The following is a 16,966-nucleotide window of genomic DNA, read 5'->3' on the forward strand; positions in this document are numbered from 1 at the left end:
TACATGCATGTTTGCAATTGTTTCATAATTGAGATAAACAAGAAATTGATTTAAACAGGGTAGTTTTTCTCTTTAATTTGAGCCAAGTAGACATGGAAAGAATTGACTGGTCTGATTTTGTTGCTCTATTTCAAAATGTGCAGGTGCTGAATGGAATAAAGGCTAAATGGATAGCAGGGAACTTGAGGTGTTGAAGGGGAGATGTTTAAATGTATCTATCTGCTTTCATAGAAATATAGACCCTGAATATGGCTTTAATGTCACTAAAATTGTGTAGAGATAGTGAAAATCGCTTTCTGTACACGTTGGCCTTTTACTTTCTTTAATTAGAAAAATGTGGAATTGGTTTTCCTGTTTGAAAATAAAATTTGATGAAATTTGAAGTCACCTCTGCAGGATAGGATTGTGAAGTCATTCAGATAAGCACTAGAATTAAAAGTGTAGTTACTTGGACTTTATTATATGGGGACCCTTTTATTAGGCTTCTTAGTTACATGAAACATGAGATAGAAAATTGCCTTGTGGGAACTAGTCCACATGAAAGGGTTTAATGTTTTAAAGATGCAGCTTATCCCACTTCTTTTCCTAAATGGTTCCCCGGGTTTATATATGTATTGATGATTTTGTTTTTATGCATCTGATTGTCACTATTGGTATGTGTTTTTAAAGTAGTTAATCATATTTTAAAAGATTGATTATAGTTATATCCCCACCATTTTTCCTTCAAGGAACTCAAGGTAACTCATAAAATTCTCCTCCTCCTCACAATCTTATCCTCACAACAACCCTGTGAGGTACGTTGGGCTGAGAGTCTGTGGCTAATGGGGGACTAGAACCCAGCTTTCCTGAGCCCCAGTTCCATGCTATTAGCCACTATACCACACTAAGAAATAATGAAACAAAATGGCAGAATGATGATGCAAAAAGCTTGTACAATATAGCTCTTGCATGGAGGACCAGGTACAAAAAATAATTGAAATACTCATTCCAAATGCTGAGGGATAAGTACCAGGTTGTGTTAGTGAATAAATGGCTGCATGAATGAATAGCGGATGGGTAATGCTGGAAGTTGCAAGACTTCTTCTTTTTGTTTACTAAACATGTCAGATTGTGCCCTAAATAAAACAGAATTCAGATGTGCACATAGCCCTGGAGGTGTTGTGAGTCTTTAGAGCCAGAAAGAAGGCTGAATCCTAAGTGTCCCAGTGACCAGAGATGGAGGGGTGGGGGGAGTTCAAATATTCAGTAACCTGCATGCCTTACTATTTGCCTACAAGGCTCTTTTAAAAACCCCGCCCCCCCCCAAAAGGACAAACACTAAAAATATGCAAACCTATGCAAATTTCTGTTGTTTCTTCAGGGCACATAATTCGACTTTCAAAAGAGATGATTTTCAATTTTTTTACTTATATATTTAGCTCAGAGTACATGCACATGGAAGTCAAGCCAGGATTTCTAGAGTGGCAGATGTTGGTTGGAGCTGTGTGGGAGATGTGGATATCAATAGTTGATGATCAGACAGTGCTCTGTTTGTTTTTGGATGTGTCAAAGGGACAGAGACTTCTGCAGCACCCAAGATCACAGACAGTAAAACAGAAGAGAGTTCAGAAGTTCCTATTTTAGAAGAGTCATTATCTTCACCAATAGACATTCAGCAACATTTATGCCAGGTTTCCACGGATATTGAAAACACTGAACGGTATGTGCCTTATTTAGTATTCATGATTTGATGGCCTTAAACTTCTAGTGAAGTTGAGGCATATGGAAGTGAGCTTTTATCTGTGCATCCCTTGTTCAATGAGTTAATGCCTTTGTTTTGTTGTGCACAACACACATGTGGACATGTGCATGCACTCACACACATCACTGAGTCCCCAAAACAGGCAGTTGCCACTGTTAAAATTTAATATGTTAACAAGGAACAAACATTTTAACAAATATTTATTATGTTAGTATTTAGAATACTGTAGTTAGCTTTATGGTTGGGGCAAGGACATCCATAATCAACAGCTGCTTTCACATCCATTAATGACATAACCTTGAACTTCATTTTCGTTAATAGCTGCAGTCAGGGTAATGACAACTGACAGTGTGGGAATACCAGTGATACTGAACCACTGTCAAATTGACCATATATTTATAAATGGATATTGCAGCTTCATTTGTTGCCAGGAGTAGAATAACTGAGTTACCACTTTCAGCCTTTTAAATTTTCTGCCATTTCACTCATCATACAGCAACAAACTCAAGGAGCACACCTCAACAAGTTCCTGAAACCAGGGCTGTCTCTGATGTGGATCTGGTAGTTCATAGATGTGGTGAACACTTCCAAGCTGGTCTACACTGCACGCATGCACGTGTGTGCGCACGCACACACGCAGAGAGAGAGCAATCGTGTGCAATAGAGAAAAAGCCTATAGCTCTCACCTGTGCTACCTGTGGTGTGCTGCAACTTGAATGTCTTTTTTTCTAACTAAACTGGCATAGAATTTTATGTTTAGCTATCTAAAAATAGTACTGTATGAGATGGTCTTATTTTGTTAATTCATAAATCACTTCCAAATACTTACTTTATTTATTTATTTGCTTGCTTGCTTGCTTGATAGTTCAATGTAGATCTCATTGATCTCTAAATGTTTACTGTTGGTTTACAAAATAAACAATTTTCAATAAAATGTTGATTAAAATTCACAAGTATAATTTGGAATAAAAATCTTTAAAATCTACATTAACATTCTAAAAACAGCCTGAAAACAAAATAAAAATGGAACTCTCAAAGTCTTGCTGGAATAAAAGTAACCAGCAGTGAGGGCAGACACCTTCCTTTGGAAGTCCTTCTAGATCGTTGGTGCCACAGCTGAAAAGTCCTGTAATAGAGACCTACAATGGAGAGTTACTTACTGGTCTCAAACCCAAGCAGTTGTGACTGTGCTAAAGCGGTCCTTGATTCAATAAAGAGGAGACTATCAGGTTTCCAAGGAAAGCTCCTTTCAAAGAGACTGAACATCAGATCTGGGTTTTAAACACTATGCATGTAGCATTTATGATATAAAGAATACAGAAGTATAAGAATACAAGTTCAACAATCATCAGCAACAATATCAAGAGGCCTCATTCACACTCGCATTCATACAACACTCCTACTCACAGCCAATAGACCCTTTCGATGATCCATCGGGACTGTGGGTGACCAGTAGCAGCGCTGTTCTGACACACACGGGAGCTGGAAAGCCCAGTCATCTTATACCTTTGAGTTGATGCTATCAGCTTAGTCCAACTGGATCGAACAGTGAACTCCTCTGAGCAGAGCTGACACAGAACATGCTGGTCTTTATCTTGAACACATGCACTCTCGTCACATTCCATTGTCTCTCTGGACGGTACAGTGTGGGCTTATCTGTTATGTTCCATTCTCCAACCACTCCTGGCCTCTCAGTTTGCTCAGTCTGGTCAGTCCCATCATGCTTTTTCATTCTTCATTTTCTTCTGGGTCTTGGGCCTTCAGGAACCCATGCACACTGTGACACAGCCAAAGAGTTGGTTAGCTAATACTGGTTCCAGTTAATCAATGCTTGCTGTGTGGGTGCCATTAGAAACTGGATCAACATTACTGACTTCTATCAAACTTGGGACTCTTTTTATTATTGGCTAGAGAAATGGGACTTCACATAGATTTAAATATGTTTTTAAGTTATCATAAATGGAAAAAGAAGGATGTGGGGGCTGACCCAGCGGGCTCGATGTTTTTGATGATGGATGTTGTTTGTAGTTTTCTTTTTGTTTTTTAGGATTATAATTTCAAATAAAACTTATTCAAAAAAAGAAGAAACTGGATCAACATTCAGAAGGATGCTGAGCAACTTTAAAATACTTGTTGGATATGAATTGACTGAATAGATATCATTAACCTTGGAAATTTCTACAGTTCCTCCTTCAACTGATAATCTTATATTAACCTAATATAAAGAGACTTATGGTAGCACTAATCAGTAGAAATCACTTCTTCATTAAATGTATGCAAAACCTGTCAATGTTCCATTTTTTATTTTTAAAAAATCTATTTTTCCCTGCATAGTAATATTCTTGTAAGCCAAATGCAGGATAGGGTTTTATCTAAGCTCAAGTAACGTCTGTTCTGTTTGATCAGTTCTTTGCTTCATTTCTACAGGGATATGAGAGAAATGAAAAACCTTTTAAGCAAACTCAGGGAGTCAATGCCTTTGCCATTGAAAAATCAAGGTAGGCTTTTCTTTTATGAATGCGGTAATTGATATTTTAATGTTCAGGCTTAGCTTCTTTTAATAATGGTAAATTCATTCCTCATTCATTAAATCTGAAAACACAATGTTCAGTGTCTTTAAACTTATTCAACAATGAAACAACTCCACACATGCTCCCTCGTTATCTCTTATTCCTTGAATGGACCAAGAATACTGTAGTTATGTGCTACCTTTTGTTCGTTCATTCTCCTTAAAGTCCACATTTTCTGAGAACCTCAGGGAGAAGGATCCTGTGGACCCCAGTGTCTAAGGGACCACCGGATTGTTCATATTCCCAGCACCAAGGTTGAAGATCATGGTCCACACTCGGAGCTGGGAATCAGATTTCTGTCCCACTGCATGTAGATCCTCTCTGAGGTTGTGAAAGTGACCTCGAAGAGGAGTTAAAGGGGATGTTGCAGGGAGAAGGGAACAACTGGAAAGGACAAGGTACAAGCTAGCCTGAAGCCTCCCCTTTCCCCACCTTAACACATAACTAGCCAGATGGGCAAAAATGTGTCTAGCAAAAAAAAATGCAGAGTGAAAGAAGAAAGAGGTGAAGATCACCTCTCCTGCTTCTCCCATTCTGCATTGGATGTGCTTGCATTTAAAGTTTATGCATCTCAATGAGATTGTGTCCTTAATCCCTTATCCCATATGGAATAAAGAATAAGATTATATACCCCATCCTCTTCTAGCTCCCCAGCATGGTCTCCCTACTATGAAACTTAAAATGCATGCTTCTTAGACCTGTCATTTTTTTCATGTTATACTGTATAGCTGATGAGGCAACATAAATGATATTAATAAGGGGGGTTACTAGATTTTGATATCTTAAGTTGACTACATTTATTTTTGCTTTATGTTTTTATATACTCAGGCTACAAAAGTAGAGTTGGGTAATAAGCACAATAATGATAATCACAATCATAATAAACATAAAGAATTGGGTACTGCTGTATTGGTATAGGCCACAACACCTGAGCAGTGTGACTAGAGAAACTGCTTCTTTTCAGAAACACTTAACTCTTGTGCTGCTTTCATTCATTTCAATGGATTTGCACAGGATAGCTTCCCAGTTAATTGTGCATATGGATCAGATTTGTTGGCATGCCCCCCCTCCCGTTTGCTCTAACGTATCTGCCTCACTTTGCCTAAAAGGCAACACAAACAGATGTCCCTAAGAATGGATGCCTGGCTACTACTCAGCCTAATTCTAACCTTTTTTTTTTAACCACAGATGATAGCAGCCTGCTAAACTTGACTCCTTATCCATTAGTTCGAAGACGGAAGCGGAGATTCTTTGGACTGTGCTGTCTCATTTCCAGCTAGATGACCAGGATAGAAGTGCACAAATGACCACAGCCAATACAATTTGACCTTTATTGGGATAAACCTAAATGCTCCAATCGATCATGTGTGTTTTCTACACAGCCCTAATTATATTTCTTCCCTCCTTTTCAAGAGTTTTACAGATTGTTGCTGACAATAACCAAATCCAGAAACTAATTTAACATTATTAAAGATGTTTTTAAACTTTTTTAATGGCATACAGCATGTCTACTTTAAACCATTCTGTGATAAAATGCAAATATTATAATTATTAAATAAAACATGCAGAGTTTTTAATTTAGTGTACAAATCACAATCAATTGTGTACAGTAAAATAGTATGACTGTAGCTCTTGCTAGTATGATGTTAAACTATTTGAACATATTCTATTAAGCAATCTTAATCCATAGAAATCTATTTAGAACTGCAAAACTGTACTTAAGTTCTAAAATGCTAAAATAAACAGAGCCAATATTGTAAGGGAACATGCACAAACTCTCCTATTGCTTTTTGTGCTCTCATTCATATTTAGTCTTCCACTCTATATCTCAACTTATCCAAGATCTTCATAGTACAATATCTTAATTTCTAATACACAAGCAAAATAACACTGATATGTTGTTCCTGTAAAAATGAGATAGTTATATCTACATATTGTATAATGCATAGAAATAGCAAATTACTTTTTAAACCCCACCCCCATCCCATGTATCTATTTCAACTTTGGGAAGAAAGGACTAACCGTTTAAAAGAGGGTGTAGGAAACTATAAAACCCACATATGTAAAGCAGATTATCCCATTTTGTTTCCATTAAAGGTTGAAGCATGGTGTCTGAACATCAAACTAAATGTTACTGCTTATAGGGCATGCCAGAAGTAGCTCTAATTGTAAATTATTAAACATTTTACATTGTTAATAAATATTTTTTAGTTAAACGAAAACATGTCTTTTTGGTAATAATTGTACTGCTACATATTGGTTTTCCCCTTGTTTCCTAGCTCCTCTTGTATGACTGCACAATTTCAGAAAAATTATAAATGGTTTGTGACCTAGTTACCTCCTTGCTTCCCTTCACCAACAGAAACCAGAGAAATAAGGAAACTGTTGCCACTGTTCCCCTGCTCTGTATCCCTCCCTGTGCTACAAGCTGCCCCCTTACACTTGGGTTTGTAGTTGTTGGGTGGATATCTAGTATCTCTGGCCTCTTCCTGAACATCAGGCTTAGGCTGGAGAAGGAGAGGCAGAAAGAATGTGAAGAATCAGACCGATAGATTAGATATTACTTAATGGCCTCAGACTGATATAAATCTACACTGGCAAGTCTATGTCTGCTTTAGTGGCATGAGTTAGATACACAGAGAGAAGCTTCCTCCTCATTCCAGTCCTATGGAGTACTTACTTAATCTTCTGACATCCTAAGAAAAGGTTATGTGTTAACGGCCAGTGCAAAAAAGGTACCTCTGTGGCATTAACTCTTACAAGTTCTTCATTATCTGAGACTGAAGAGCAAGGATGTATTTGCAGGCTCCTCCCCATCACATTTTGGTGTCACCATTGAAGCTGAAATTCTGCAGCAAGAGAACTACATCTCTGGGTGAGCAGGGTTCTAATTTGTGCAGGGTCCCTCCGCTTGCACAGTAGGCTCCAAGTTGCACACATTCCCCTCACGAGACAGGTGTGCCAGGTCTCTGGAAACACAGGACTGGCAAGCACATCCCCATTTTCCACCCCCACACAGAGAGGAACATGTGAAGCTTGAATGCCCTAAATAATGCGTGTGAGCCAAGTGGAATGGCACCATTTTTGTTTGGGCTGGGGATAGTGTACTGTATTTCAGTTAATATATTTTTATTCTGCCCTTCTTCCAGTATGGCAAACTGTTTAAGAACACAATGTAATGCAGGTTTACGCCAAAGTAACTTCAACATTCGATGGAGCTTACTTCCTAGTATGTGTGTTTAGGATTGGAGCCTTCAAGGTCCTTAGAAGTGTACCAGTCCTTAGTGCAATAGTGCGTTGGCACATTGATCCACAGTGCTTAGAGGAAGGCAGCAGTGGTCAAGATCCTTAAAGCAAATCTGTCACATTTCTTCTCTGTCTGCTCCACACAGTGATTTTGCAGACAAATGCTGCTACCCTGAGGCAGCAGTGGGAGGTACAACCAGCTGGCTCACAATCAATGCACTGGAGAGAAGAGGTGATGCCAATGGCAGCTTCTCTCCGGTGTCAAACAGTAGCTTTACTGAGATTTTTTGTCAGGATTGCAGCACAGGAAAATTGGGGTTAATCCCTTTCCCCTCAAGCTACACCTTGCTATTTGAAAAGAAAAAAGGGAAAAAATACCCAAAGGGAAAATGTTAAACTGTATGTTTAATGTAACATGCAGTTTGGCTCATTTTTCTACCCACAAATTTTTCCATACAATGAAAGGGCAATCCTTTTACTGCAAAAATTGCAGCACAAGCTGGAACGGAAATGTGTTACATCAATGAAATGAATGCACATTATTCAGGGAGCAAGTAGAAATGACATACAACAAGTCTACAGAAGTAGCAGAAAATCTTCCTGATTCTTTTTATGCTGAATGAATGGCTCTCAATATGATTTCTGATGAGAGGAAATTACTCAGAAGGCTGATGGGAAGAGAAATTTCTTTCAACTATCTTATTCAAAATTGGAATGTATGGTAGATAAATCTAAACTAATTGTAAAAAATTGTCCTATACAACTATTCTCACTTAAGAGAATAATACTAGAAAAATCTATGTAACAAAAGACTTAAGCTTGTCATTTTTCTGTATTCTCCAACTGGAAATTTTGGGCCTCCAGTTACTGTTGGACTACAGTATCAATCTTTAGCATTGACCATGCTGGCACTGACTGGAATGCATTTCAACATCTGGAGGGCCACAGGTTCCCCATTCTTGGGCTAGAGGTTACACTAAGCCTGCAGAGACCAGTTCACATTTCCATATAGCAATGAAACTCACAAGATAACACTGTGTCATGAGTATTCTCCTATAATATATGTATATATAGAATGCCTTTAACCTTAAATCCCCCTCTCTTTCTCTGAGTATGTAATGCTGCCACCAGGAATTTAATTCCAGTCTTATTAATTAACTTCTCCCACAGTATTGTGCCCAAGCTATAAGGCTCCTTCTTCAGACTATATGATCCTGAGGATGACACAAACACCCTCATATTAATAAGCATATTGGTTTCAAAATGTTCAATAACTTATTTCTTTAGTAAATAAAAAAATGTATATTAATAACTTCTGAGATATTCTTATTCTTTCCCTTCACAATCCTCACTCTCAAATCCTCCTTTCTCACCTGAATGTATTTTGACTGGTCTTTACTCTATTTATCTCAGTTTAATAGTTCCCTTCTGCACTCAGTTTTGTGTCAGTTTTTATAACTCACACCCATGTAATACTTGACAATATAGGATTTGGACTCTCCGTGGTCACTAGTAAGTCCTCTTAAGTACCCTACTTTCTTCCCCTTGCTATTGAATCTTAAATGCTTTTCACAGCACCATCAAAGATTCTAAAGAGAAGGCTGCCTCTTCGGATTCTGCAGTCCACTGACTGATTCCAGCTGACTGTAACTGCACACAGACCGCACCTGACTGATGGAAAGTATCCATTTCTCTCTCCTCACACACTTCCACATTCTGCCAGCCACTTGCTCACCCACCTTTTACTCCCCTTGCTCTTCTGAAACTTACCAATGTTTAAAGCTACACACTCATAACACTTTAAATCATTATATATCCTCCGTCTGTCCTTAAGTGGAGCACATCTTTTTTTCCCCAAGAGTTACGTGCCACTTCCTCTGGCACAGGGAATATTTTATGGTCTCTCTGGGTTCAGGTAGAGTTTCTCACTCTTCTGATGCTTTTATTTTAAAGTCTTTGGTTCTTTTAACTCACAGACCTCCTTCGCGGGGTGTTGTCTTCCTCTCTGTGATGTTCCACTGTTGGGCTGAGGTCATCTCAGCTTTGGTCTTCTCAAAGCTAACAGCTGCAGGAAAAGACCATCTGGAGTAGGTGTCCGTCCTCTGGGAGTAAGTGAAGGGGGGGAAATAGTTTTTCTCAGGAGCCAGCAATCCCAGGGGACCAAAAGCACAAAGCATGTGGATATATATGTGTGTCCATTCAGCCCCTGTTCTGCCCTGAAATCTGTGTATGTGCAGTGATTCCACTGATGGTTCTGTAACCCTCATGAACACATGAGGAGGACCAGTGGAGGGGAGCAGCAATCACTTAGCAAGTGGGGCTGAAAGCTGCAGACTGGTTTAAAGAGCAGAGATGGGTTCTTCTCACCAGGATAGGCATTAGAAATTCATTTCCACACCTGTCCCCAAGGAGAGCCCTGAAGCAGGAAAGTGCTAGAAAAGGTAATGATAGCAAGTTCTTTTTCCCAGCCCTCCTTTTGCTAGTGTTGACAAAGACAAAGTCATTCCTACAAGAAGGATTATACCTCAGAAAACAACTTAGGCACCCACTAGTTTTAGCTAACTCCAGCTAGGAACATCTTGCCTCTTCCTGACTTCCAAAAATGCTCCTTCTGCACATACAATCATACCCCGAATAAACACCACTTTCAACATTCTGATGTTCTTCAAATAGACAAAAAAATCTCCACCTAACTAGAAAGCATCCCCCTTGTTGTAAACCATTAATCATTATGCCTAACGAAGGAAAGAATTTATCGTGCAATCTTATGCAAGCATACACTGAAAAAGGTCTTACATTTCCCAGCATGCCCCAGTTAGCCATGCTGTTGGGAGTTGTAGGACCTTTGTGTACGCTAAAAAGCATTATCAAAGGAACATCTCAACTGCAAATCTGTTGATAGGTTATCAGCAGAGATAACCAGGCACTAATCTGTATTCCCTTGGACTGCAAGGCAATCAAACCAGTCAGTCCTAGAGGAAATCAACCCTGACTGCTCTTTAGAAGGCCAGATAGTGATGAAACTCAAATACTTTGGCCACCTTATGAGAAGGAAGGACTCACTGGAGAAGAGCCTAATGCTGTGAACAATTGATAGGAAAAGAAGAAGGGGACGGCAGAGAATGAGGTGGCTAGATGGAGTCACTGAAGCAGTTGGCCTGAGCTTCAGTGGACTCCAGGGGGTGGTGGAGGACAGCAAGGCCTGGAGGAATGTTGTCCATGGGGTCCTGATGGGTCTGACACGACTTTGAGACTAACAACACCAACAACCTGTATTCTTTATTTAGGTTATGTCATTGGTGACAAGGCTTTGTTCTGAACTAAATATATTCTGAAGGTGAAATGAGATAATGTTATGCACCTCAGCATAATTACTAAAGCTTATTTCAGTGTGTTGTTTTTACCGCTGAATCATGCTTACCTTGCAGTGCATATGCAGACATCCAGAAGGGAAATAGCTGCATCCATTCGATCTGTTGGGGAATGAGCTAGAAAGGCCAGGATTCTCTAAAACGGGCATGGCGTGAAATAGCTGGTTTCAAAGGTATGGTCACTTGTGTCCCCAGCAAGCAAAAAAGCATGCACAACTTGGCACACGAGTAACCTGTAAGCAAGTTATAAGTTATTACTTAAATGGATTTTTCCTTTTGTAAATAGAGACCTGTCTATCTTTCAGGTTTTTATGACGGAATCCATATAAGATCCATTTCAGCATCACAGTCGAGATGAGCTGCCCACCCCCGACACACACTTCAGGGCTGGGCCAGGGTGGAGCGCAAGAGCGCCTGGGAAAAGGCTGGGGAGCCCCTGAGGAAGGCCGGGAAAGGGAGCAGCAGGAGCGCCCCTTCCTGCAGTCGCCGCCGCCGCCGCCTCCACGGGCTGTGGCCGCGGCACGCACCCTTCTCTCCCGCTCGCATCTTCCCATGCCTGGCGTCGCCGCAGCCACGAACAGGGCCAGCGACCCCGGCTTTGCGCGGGCGACTTTGCCCTCAGCCTCTCCCATGGAGACGCTTTCCTTTGCCCGGGCGACCGCCCGCTCCATCGCTGTGGCTTTTCCGACCTGAAGTACTGCTGCAGCGACCCGGCAGCTACTTCCCTTACAAGCAGAGCTACATGTGGAGCTTCAGGTAAGAGCCGCGAAGCCGCCGTCGCGAGAAGAGGGACGTCCGAGGGAAAGCAGGCAGCCGCCTGGAGAGTTGCTGCGGGAACTGCGGGGTGGGATGACTCCCGCCCTCCATCTGAGCAAGAAGGGCTAGATACGGGTTTTCTTTACTGACGTGGAAACACCCCGTTCTGGCCAGGTGTGTTATATAGTGCCCTGCAGTCCGGGGTGGGCAAGCACTGGACTTGGGCTCTAGTTAAATTTTCTCAGTTAATCCCTATCTTTAACACGGAAATAATTCTTAAAGGGTTTAATGTTTTGTCTTTAAAAGGCCTGCAAACCAGGTGAACCCCCGGAATTGTTAGGCTGGCCACAGCCAGAGATGATCGTAGAATCATGGAAGAGCAGAGTTGGAAGGGGCCATGAAGGCCATTGGGTCCGACCCCCCTGCTGTTGCAGGACACCACGTGACACCATCCCACTCAGGCAGCTGTCCAGTTTCTCTTTGAAAGTCTCTAGTATGGGAGATCCCATGACCTCTCTAGGCAGCTGGTGCCACTGTCCTATTGCTCTGACAGTTAGGAAAGTTTTCCTGATAGTTTAGCTGCAATCCGGTTTGTTGCAACTTGAGGTGATTATTCCGTGTCCTACACTCCGGAATGAGTGAGAAAAAATCTTGCCCTTCCTCTTTCTGACAGCATTCATTCATTCATTCATTCATTTTTGCGCTTACCTTTGAGGTACTTATAAAGTGATATCATGCCCCTCCTTGGTCTTTTCTGGAGACTGAAGGCACAGTTCTCTGAGTCTCTTCTTAGAGAGCAGTGTTTCCAAACCTGGATCATTTTTGTTGCCTTCCTCTGGACCCTTTTTATTTTTCTGCATCTTTCTTAAATCATGTTGCCCTGAACTGAATGCAGTATTCTAAGATGAGGTCTGACTAATGAAGAGTATAGGGGAACTACTCTCATGTTTTGAAAGTGATACATCTGTTAAAGTATCCCAAAATAGCATTTGCCCTTTTTTGCAGCTGCATCACATTGTTGGCTCATATTTAGCCTGTTGTTCACAATAACTCCAAGATCTTTTTCAGTTGTTGAGTCACATATTCTCATCTTGTACTGATGCATTTGGGGGGTTTTCCCTAGGTGGAGGACTTGGCATTTGTCAACAGCAAAATAAAATGGCATTTATATAGCACTTTAGAGGTTGCACATTATCTCACATTATCTAAGACATCTTTTCAACAATCCTTCTCCTAAAATTATATTATTAATCAAGGATGAGATCCATAACTCTGCTCATATAAAAGGGCTTTCCTGCCTCCCCCACCCCGACCACAGCCCCCCAACACCTCCTGAAACCCTTCTCTGGGGCTGGATGAACTAGAGAATGGAAAAATGAGATAATTTTGGTGGGGCTACCCTGAATTTTTTGCAAGGTAGACCTAGGCCTAAGCCTGCATTTTGCTCCATTTTTACAATGCATTCTTGATCCTTCCCCTTTATTTTCTAACCCAGTTAGCTATGTTAGGCTGATTGTGTATGACTGACCCAAAATCACCCAGTAAAATTCATAGCTGGCTGAGGATGTGAATTTCAGCCTCATTGCCTGCTACATCCATATTACAGATGGCAAAGTGAGGCTATGAAGCAAGTTGGCTAGGGCCACCCACTTTGTTTATATTTACATGTAATCCAAACAAGGATTTCCTATTTCATTACTTACCCCACAACTGAATAAAGATGAAAATTATAATAAGGACTGAAATGTTTAATAAAAATTATTTTGAAATTGTTCATATGAGAACAATTTCAATTTTCAGAGGTTTTTTTTTTTTTTTTTTTTTGCTAGAAAATACAAAGGCAAGAAAAATGGTGCCTCTAATCTATTTGGCAGATATAATAGAAAAGACAAATACTTGGGAGCCAGCATGTATCAGAAAAGAAAACAAAGGATTAGCTTAATGAATTTGTTTTAAACATGACAGAAGCAAATTTACTGGGAAAGGCAAGACTGGGCCTGGCATAATTTTCTAAGCAGTCACACTTTCAATATAATAATAATTTCTTTCATTAACACCAAATGTAATGTATCTATTTACAAGGACAGCAGAATGAAATTATTGAATGAATTTTATTATCTTCATCAGATGCTAGAAAGCAAATACTGTCAACACTGTGAGGCAAAAACACTACTATAATATGTAAAGTTTTAATTTACTTAAAATATGAAGCCTTACTCATCACTGAATATTATGTTAGTGCTTACTATATATTCTGTTTCATTTATCTGTAAAATATGAATTCCAATCTTCTGCCTTTCCCCTCTCATCTTTATTCCACTTTAGGCAAAGTTAGCTACTCAAATGTGTCTTGTAATTCAGCCATTCAAAAAAAATCCCTCCTGAAAATATTATTCAGGAACAGCTTCAGGAAACCAAAGAAACAGATATTGTAAAAATATAGTAACTTTGAAATGAAGCATTATCTTGAACAGTGACAGAATTTGGATATTTATTTTCTGGAGAGTTTGATATGGTTGTCCATTGTAACAAAAACAACAAATATAAGTGACGTGGTGAATAAGAGCATGGATCCATCTAATCCAGTATTCTGTTCATACCAGTTGGTTATCTGTGGGAAAACCACAAGCAAGACATGAGTGTGGTAAAGAGTCCTCCAGCACCTTAAACAATATTGCTGAAGTAGTTAGAAATAAAGCCTTCTGTGTTCTCATTTCTGGACAAACAACTGGAATCTCCATCATAAGGAGGCTGTCTTTTCATGTATATAGGATGAGAATTCCATTTGACCTGCCCTACAGGACAGCTGGTGCACCATTCATTACATCTCCATTACAGTAGAAATTAACTTTGGGTATGTACATCTAAGGTTTAGATGGGAGAAATCACCATGTAACTTACATCTGCATAAACCTACACAGAATTTTGCTACACAAGGTTGAAATAGGGCTCCAAGCTGCTGTCGACTTAATAGATTAATTAATTAGCTAAGCTTTTGTTAACCAATGTGACAAATTTTAATTAAGGTTGAAATAGAAGATATACTAGTTTATTTAATGTTTAAGCCATGATGGATGTTGTGCATTGCAGTAATAGGGCATGAAAAATCAGATTTATGCTTATTTAATTAATTATGTTTTAAATATGCTAAATAGTCAACTATTTCTCAGCAAATTATAAGCATCTAAGACTAAAATGCCATATGAACAGTTAAAAATATAGAATACAATACAGACATGTAAATACAAATGTATTTAATACAATACAAAAGAAACAGCATATGAATAGATAAGACAGCCATACAAATCTAGGTCTCTACCTGAGAGAGAAGGGAAAAAATTCCATGGTACTGAAAATATGATAATATGGGCACCAGGTGAACATTGGAAGGGTTTTCCATAAGCACGGTGTCACAACTGAGAAGCCTCTCCCTTGTAGCTCCCCACATAGCAGGAGAATCCAGAAGAAGGCGTTGGAAAGTGACCTAAGCACCCAGACAGGTATGGTAGGTGTCATTTTTTAGATGGAGCACCATCAGCAGTGTGATCTGACACAAGTGAAGCACGAACATAGATTTCTGTTTCTAAAATGGACAGTAATAGGCATTGATACTTTAAAGCCAGGGAAATTTGCACAAAATTCAGGCCTATACTTTACAAATTATGATGCCCAAATTTTATATAAATCTGAAGCTGTCAGAGAGTTCAAGGTGCCTAAGGTGAAGTGTGTACAGATGCACATGGTAGGCAGTCATGAGCGGAGCTGGCTGGAGACGGGGGGTCACACTAGATGGCCCGGGAGACTCCTTCTGACTCGCTGTTTGTGTTTGTAAGATGCATCTATACTTGCCATGTTCAATGCCACAAGAATGACTCAAACCTAACAAATCGGTGTAATTTGTCCATACCGTGATATGAGCATATTGTGCTAGAAATACAGAATTTTCACAGAAATAGCTCAAGCAGTTTTGTGGAAGCTGGATAACCCTGCTGCCACATCCTGACTCATTCTGCTTCTAGCTGTTGGGTTGGAAAATGTATCAAAAGTTTGTGGAGCCTAAATCAGGGGTCCTCAAACTACGGCCCACGGGCTGGGTTTGGCCTGCCATGTCCGTTCATCCAGCTTGCCATAACTCGCCGTGTGCGCACCCGCACGCGTGTGGCGAGGTGCCGGCTTGCTGGCAAGGAGATCATTTTGGACTCGCTCGGAGAAAAGGATCTCCTTGTGAGCAAGCCTGCCCCAAGGAGCAGGGAGATCGTTTTTAGCTCGTTGGGAGAAAAGGATCTCTGCCCACGTATGCCCCGCCTTTCTGTGCGCATGCACACGCATGCCCCCCACCCACCCTGGCCCGCGCCCATTGCTGGCACCTTTCAACTGGCCCCCTATTCAAAAAGTTTGAGGACCCCTGGCCTAAATGGAATGAATTTTCCAGTGTAACACATTGCTACTGCAGTGTTGCACATTTCCAGTGTCAGTTTCCTGTCCCTGAGATCTTTCATGTGTCTATAGCCTGGGGTTGGGGAAACCACAGTGCACTGACAGCCTTGAAATGCAGACCATGGTACTGTAGAGTTCTGAGGTGGATTGCTAATCACAGCAAGAAGCCACCCTTACTGGGTTTGCATCACATAGCAAATCATCCTGGTGAAAGTAATTATGCACATTTCTCCTTGCATGCAGCCAAATAAGTCAGCATAGTTTATTTCCCCTTATGTGACTGAGTGAATAGGCTCACCGTCAGAAATACATGATAGGATTGCTCTGTAAATTACGAAATTTCACCTCTTTTGATATCCAGTTTTCAATAAAAAGCATCTTTATGGATGACATGCAAACAGATTTGAATGTAATTGTTTAAGAACTAATGCTAACTTAAGGGCAGCCCCATTTTAACAGGAAAAACAAATGTGCAAAAGCACATTTACATGCAGTGGCGCAGTGGGTTAAACCACTGAGCCACTGGGCTGGTTGATCGAAAGGCCGACAGTTTGAAACCGCAGAAGGGTGAGCTCCCATACTCTGTCCCAGCTCCTGGCAACCTTGCAGTTCGAAAGCATACAAATGCAAGTAGATAAAAAGGTACCGCTTCGATGGGAAGGCAACAGCATTCCGTGCACTTCGGTGTTTAGTCAAGCCGGCCACATGACCACGGAGACTGTCTGCAGACAAACGCTGGCTCCCTCCGCTAGGAAACAGAGATGAGCACCGCCCCCTAGAGTCAGGCATGACTGGACTTTCATGGGGAAACTTATACCTTTACATATGTCTACACTCAATGGAAC

At 40.5% G+C, this 16,966-nt stretch overlaps 1 protein-coding gene across 2 annotated transcripts in view; it reads left to right on the forward strand.

Annotated features, from left to right (window-relative positions):
- The window catches only part of LOC123031668 (regulator of G protein signaling 7 binding protein), a 67,335-nt gene extending 60,869 nt beyond the window's left edge, over positions 1–6,466 (forward strand). Inside the window, exons 4-6 of one of the 2 annotated variants that reach the window (XM_044446895.1) lie at positions 1,552–1,699; positions 4,169–4,239; positions 5,500–6,466. In XM_044446895.1, coding sequence (XP_044302830.1) covers positions 1,552–1,699; positions 4,169–4,239; positions 5,500–5,591 — 311 coding nt within the window. In that variant the 3' untranslated portion in view covers positions 5,592–6,466. Of the gene's footprint in view, positions 1–1,551; positions 1,704–4,168; positions 4,244–5,499 lie in introns of those variants that run through there. The other variant, XM_044446896.1, reaches the window with a different exon arrangement.
- Positions 6,467–16,966: the final 10,500 nt, after the last annotated feature.

Source organism: Varanus komodoensis, unplaced genomic scaffold (genome assembly GCF_004798865.1).
Source record: "Varanus komodoensis strain SLA01 unplaced genomic scaffold, ASM479886v1 scaffold5, whole genome shotgun sequence".
NCBI lineage: Eukaryota > Metazoa > Chordata > Lepidosauria > Squamata > Varanidae > Varanus > Varanus komodoensis.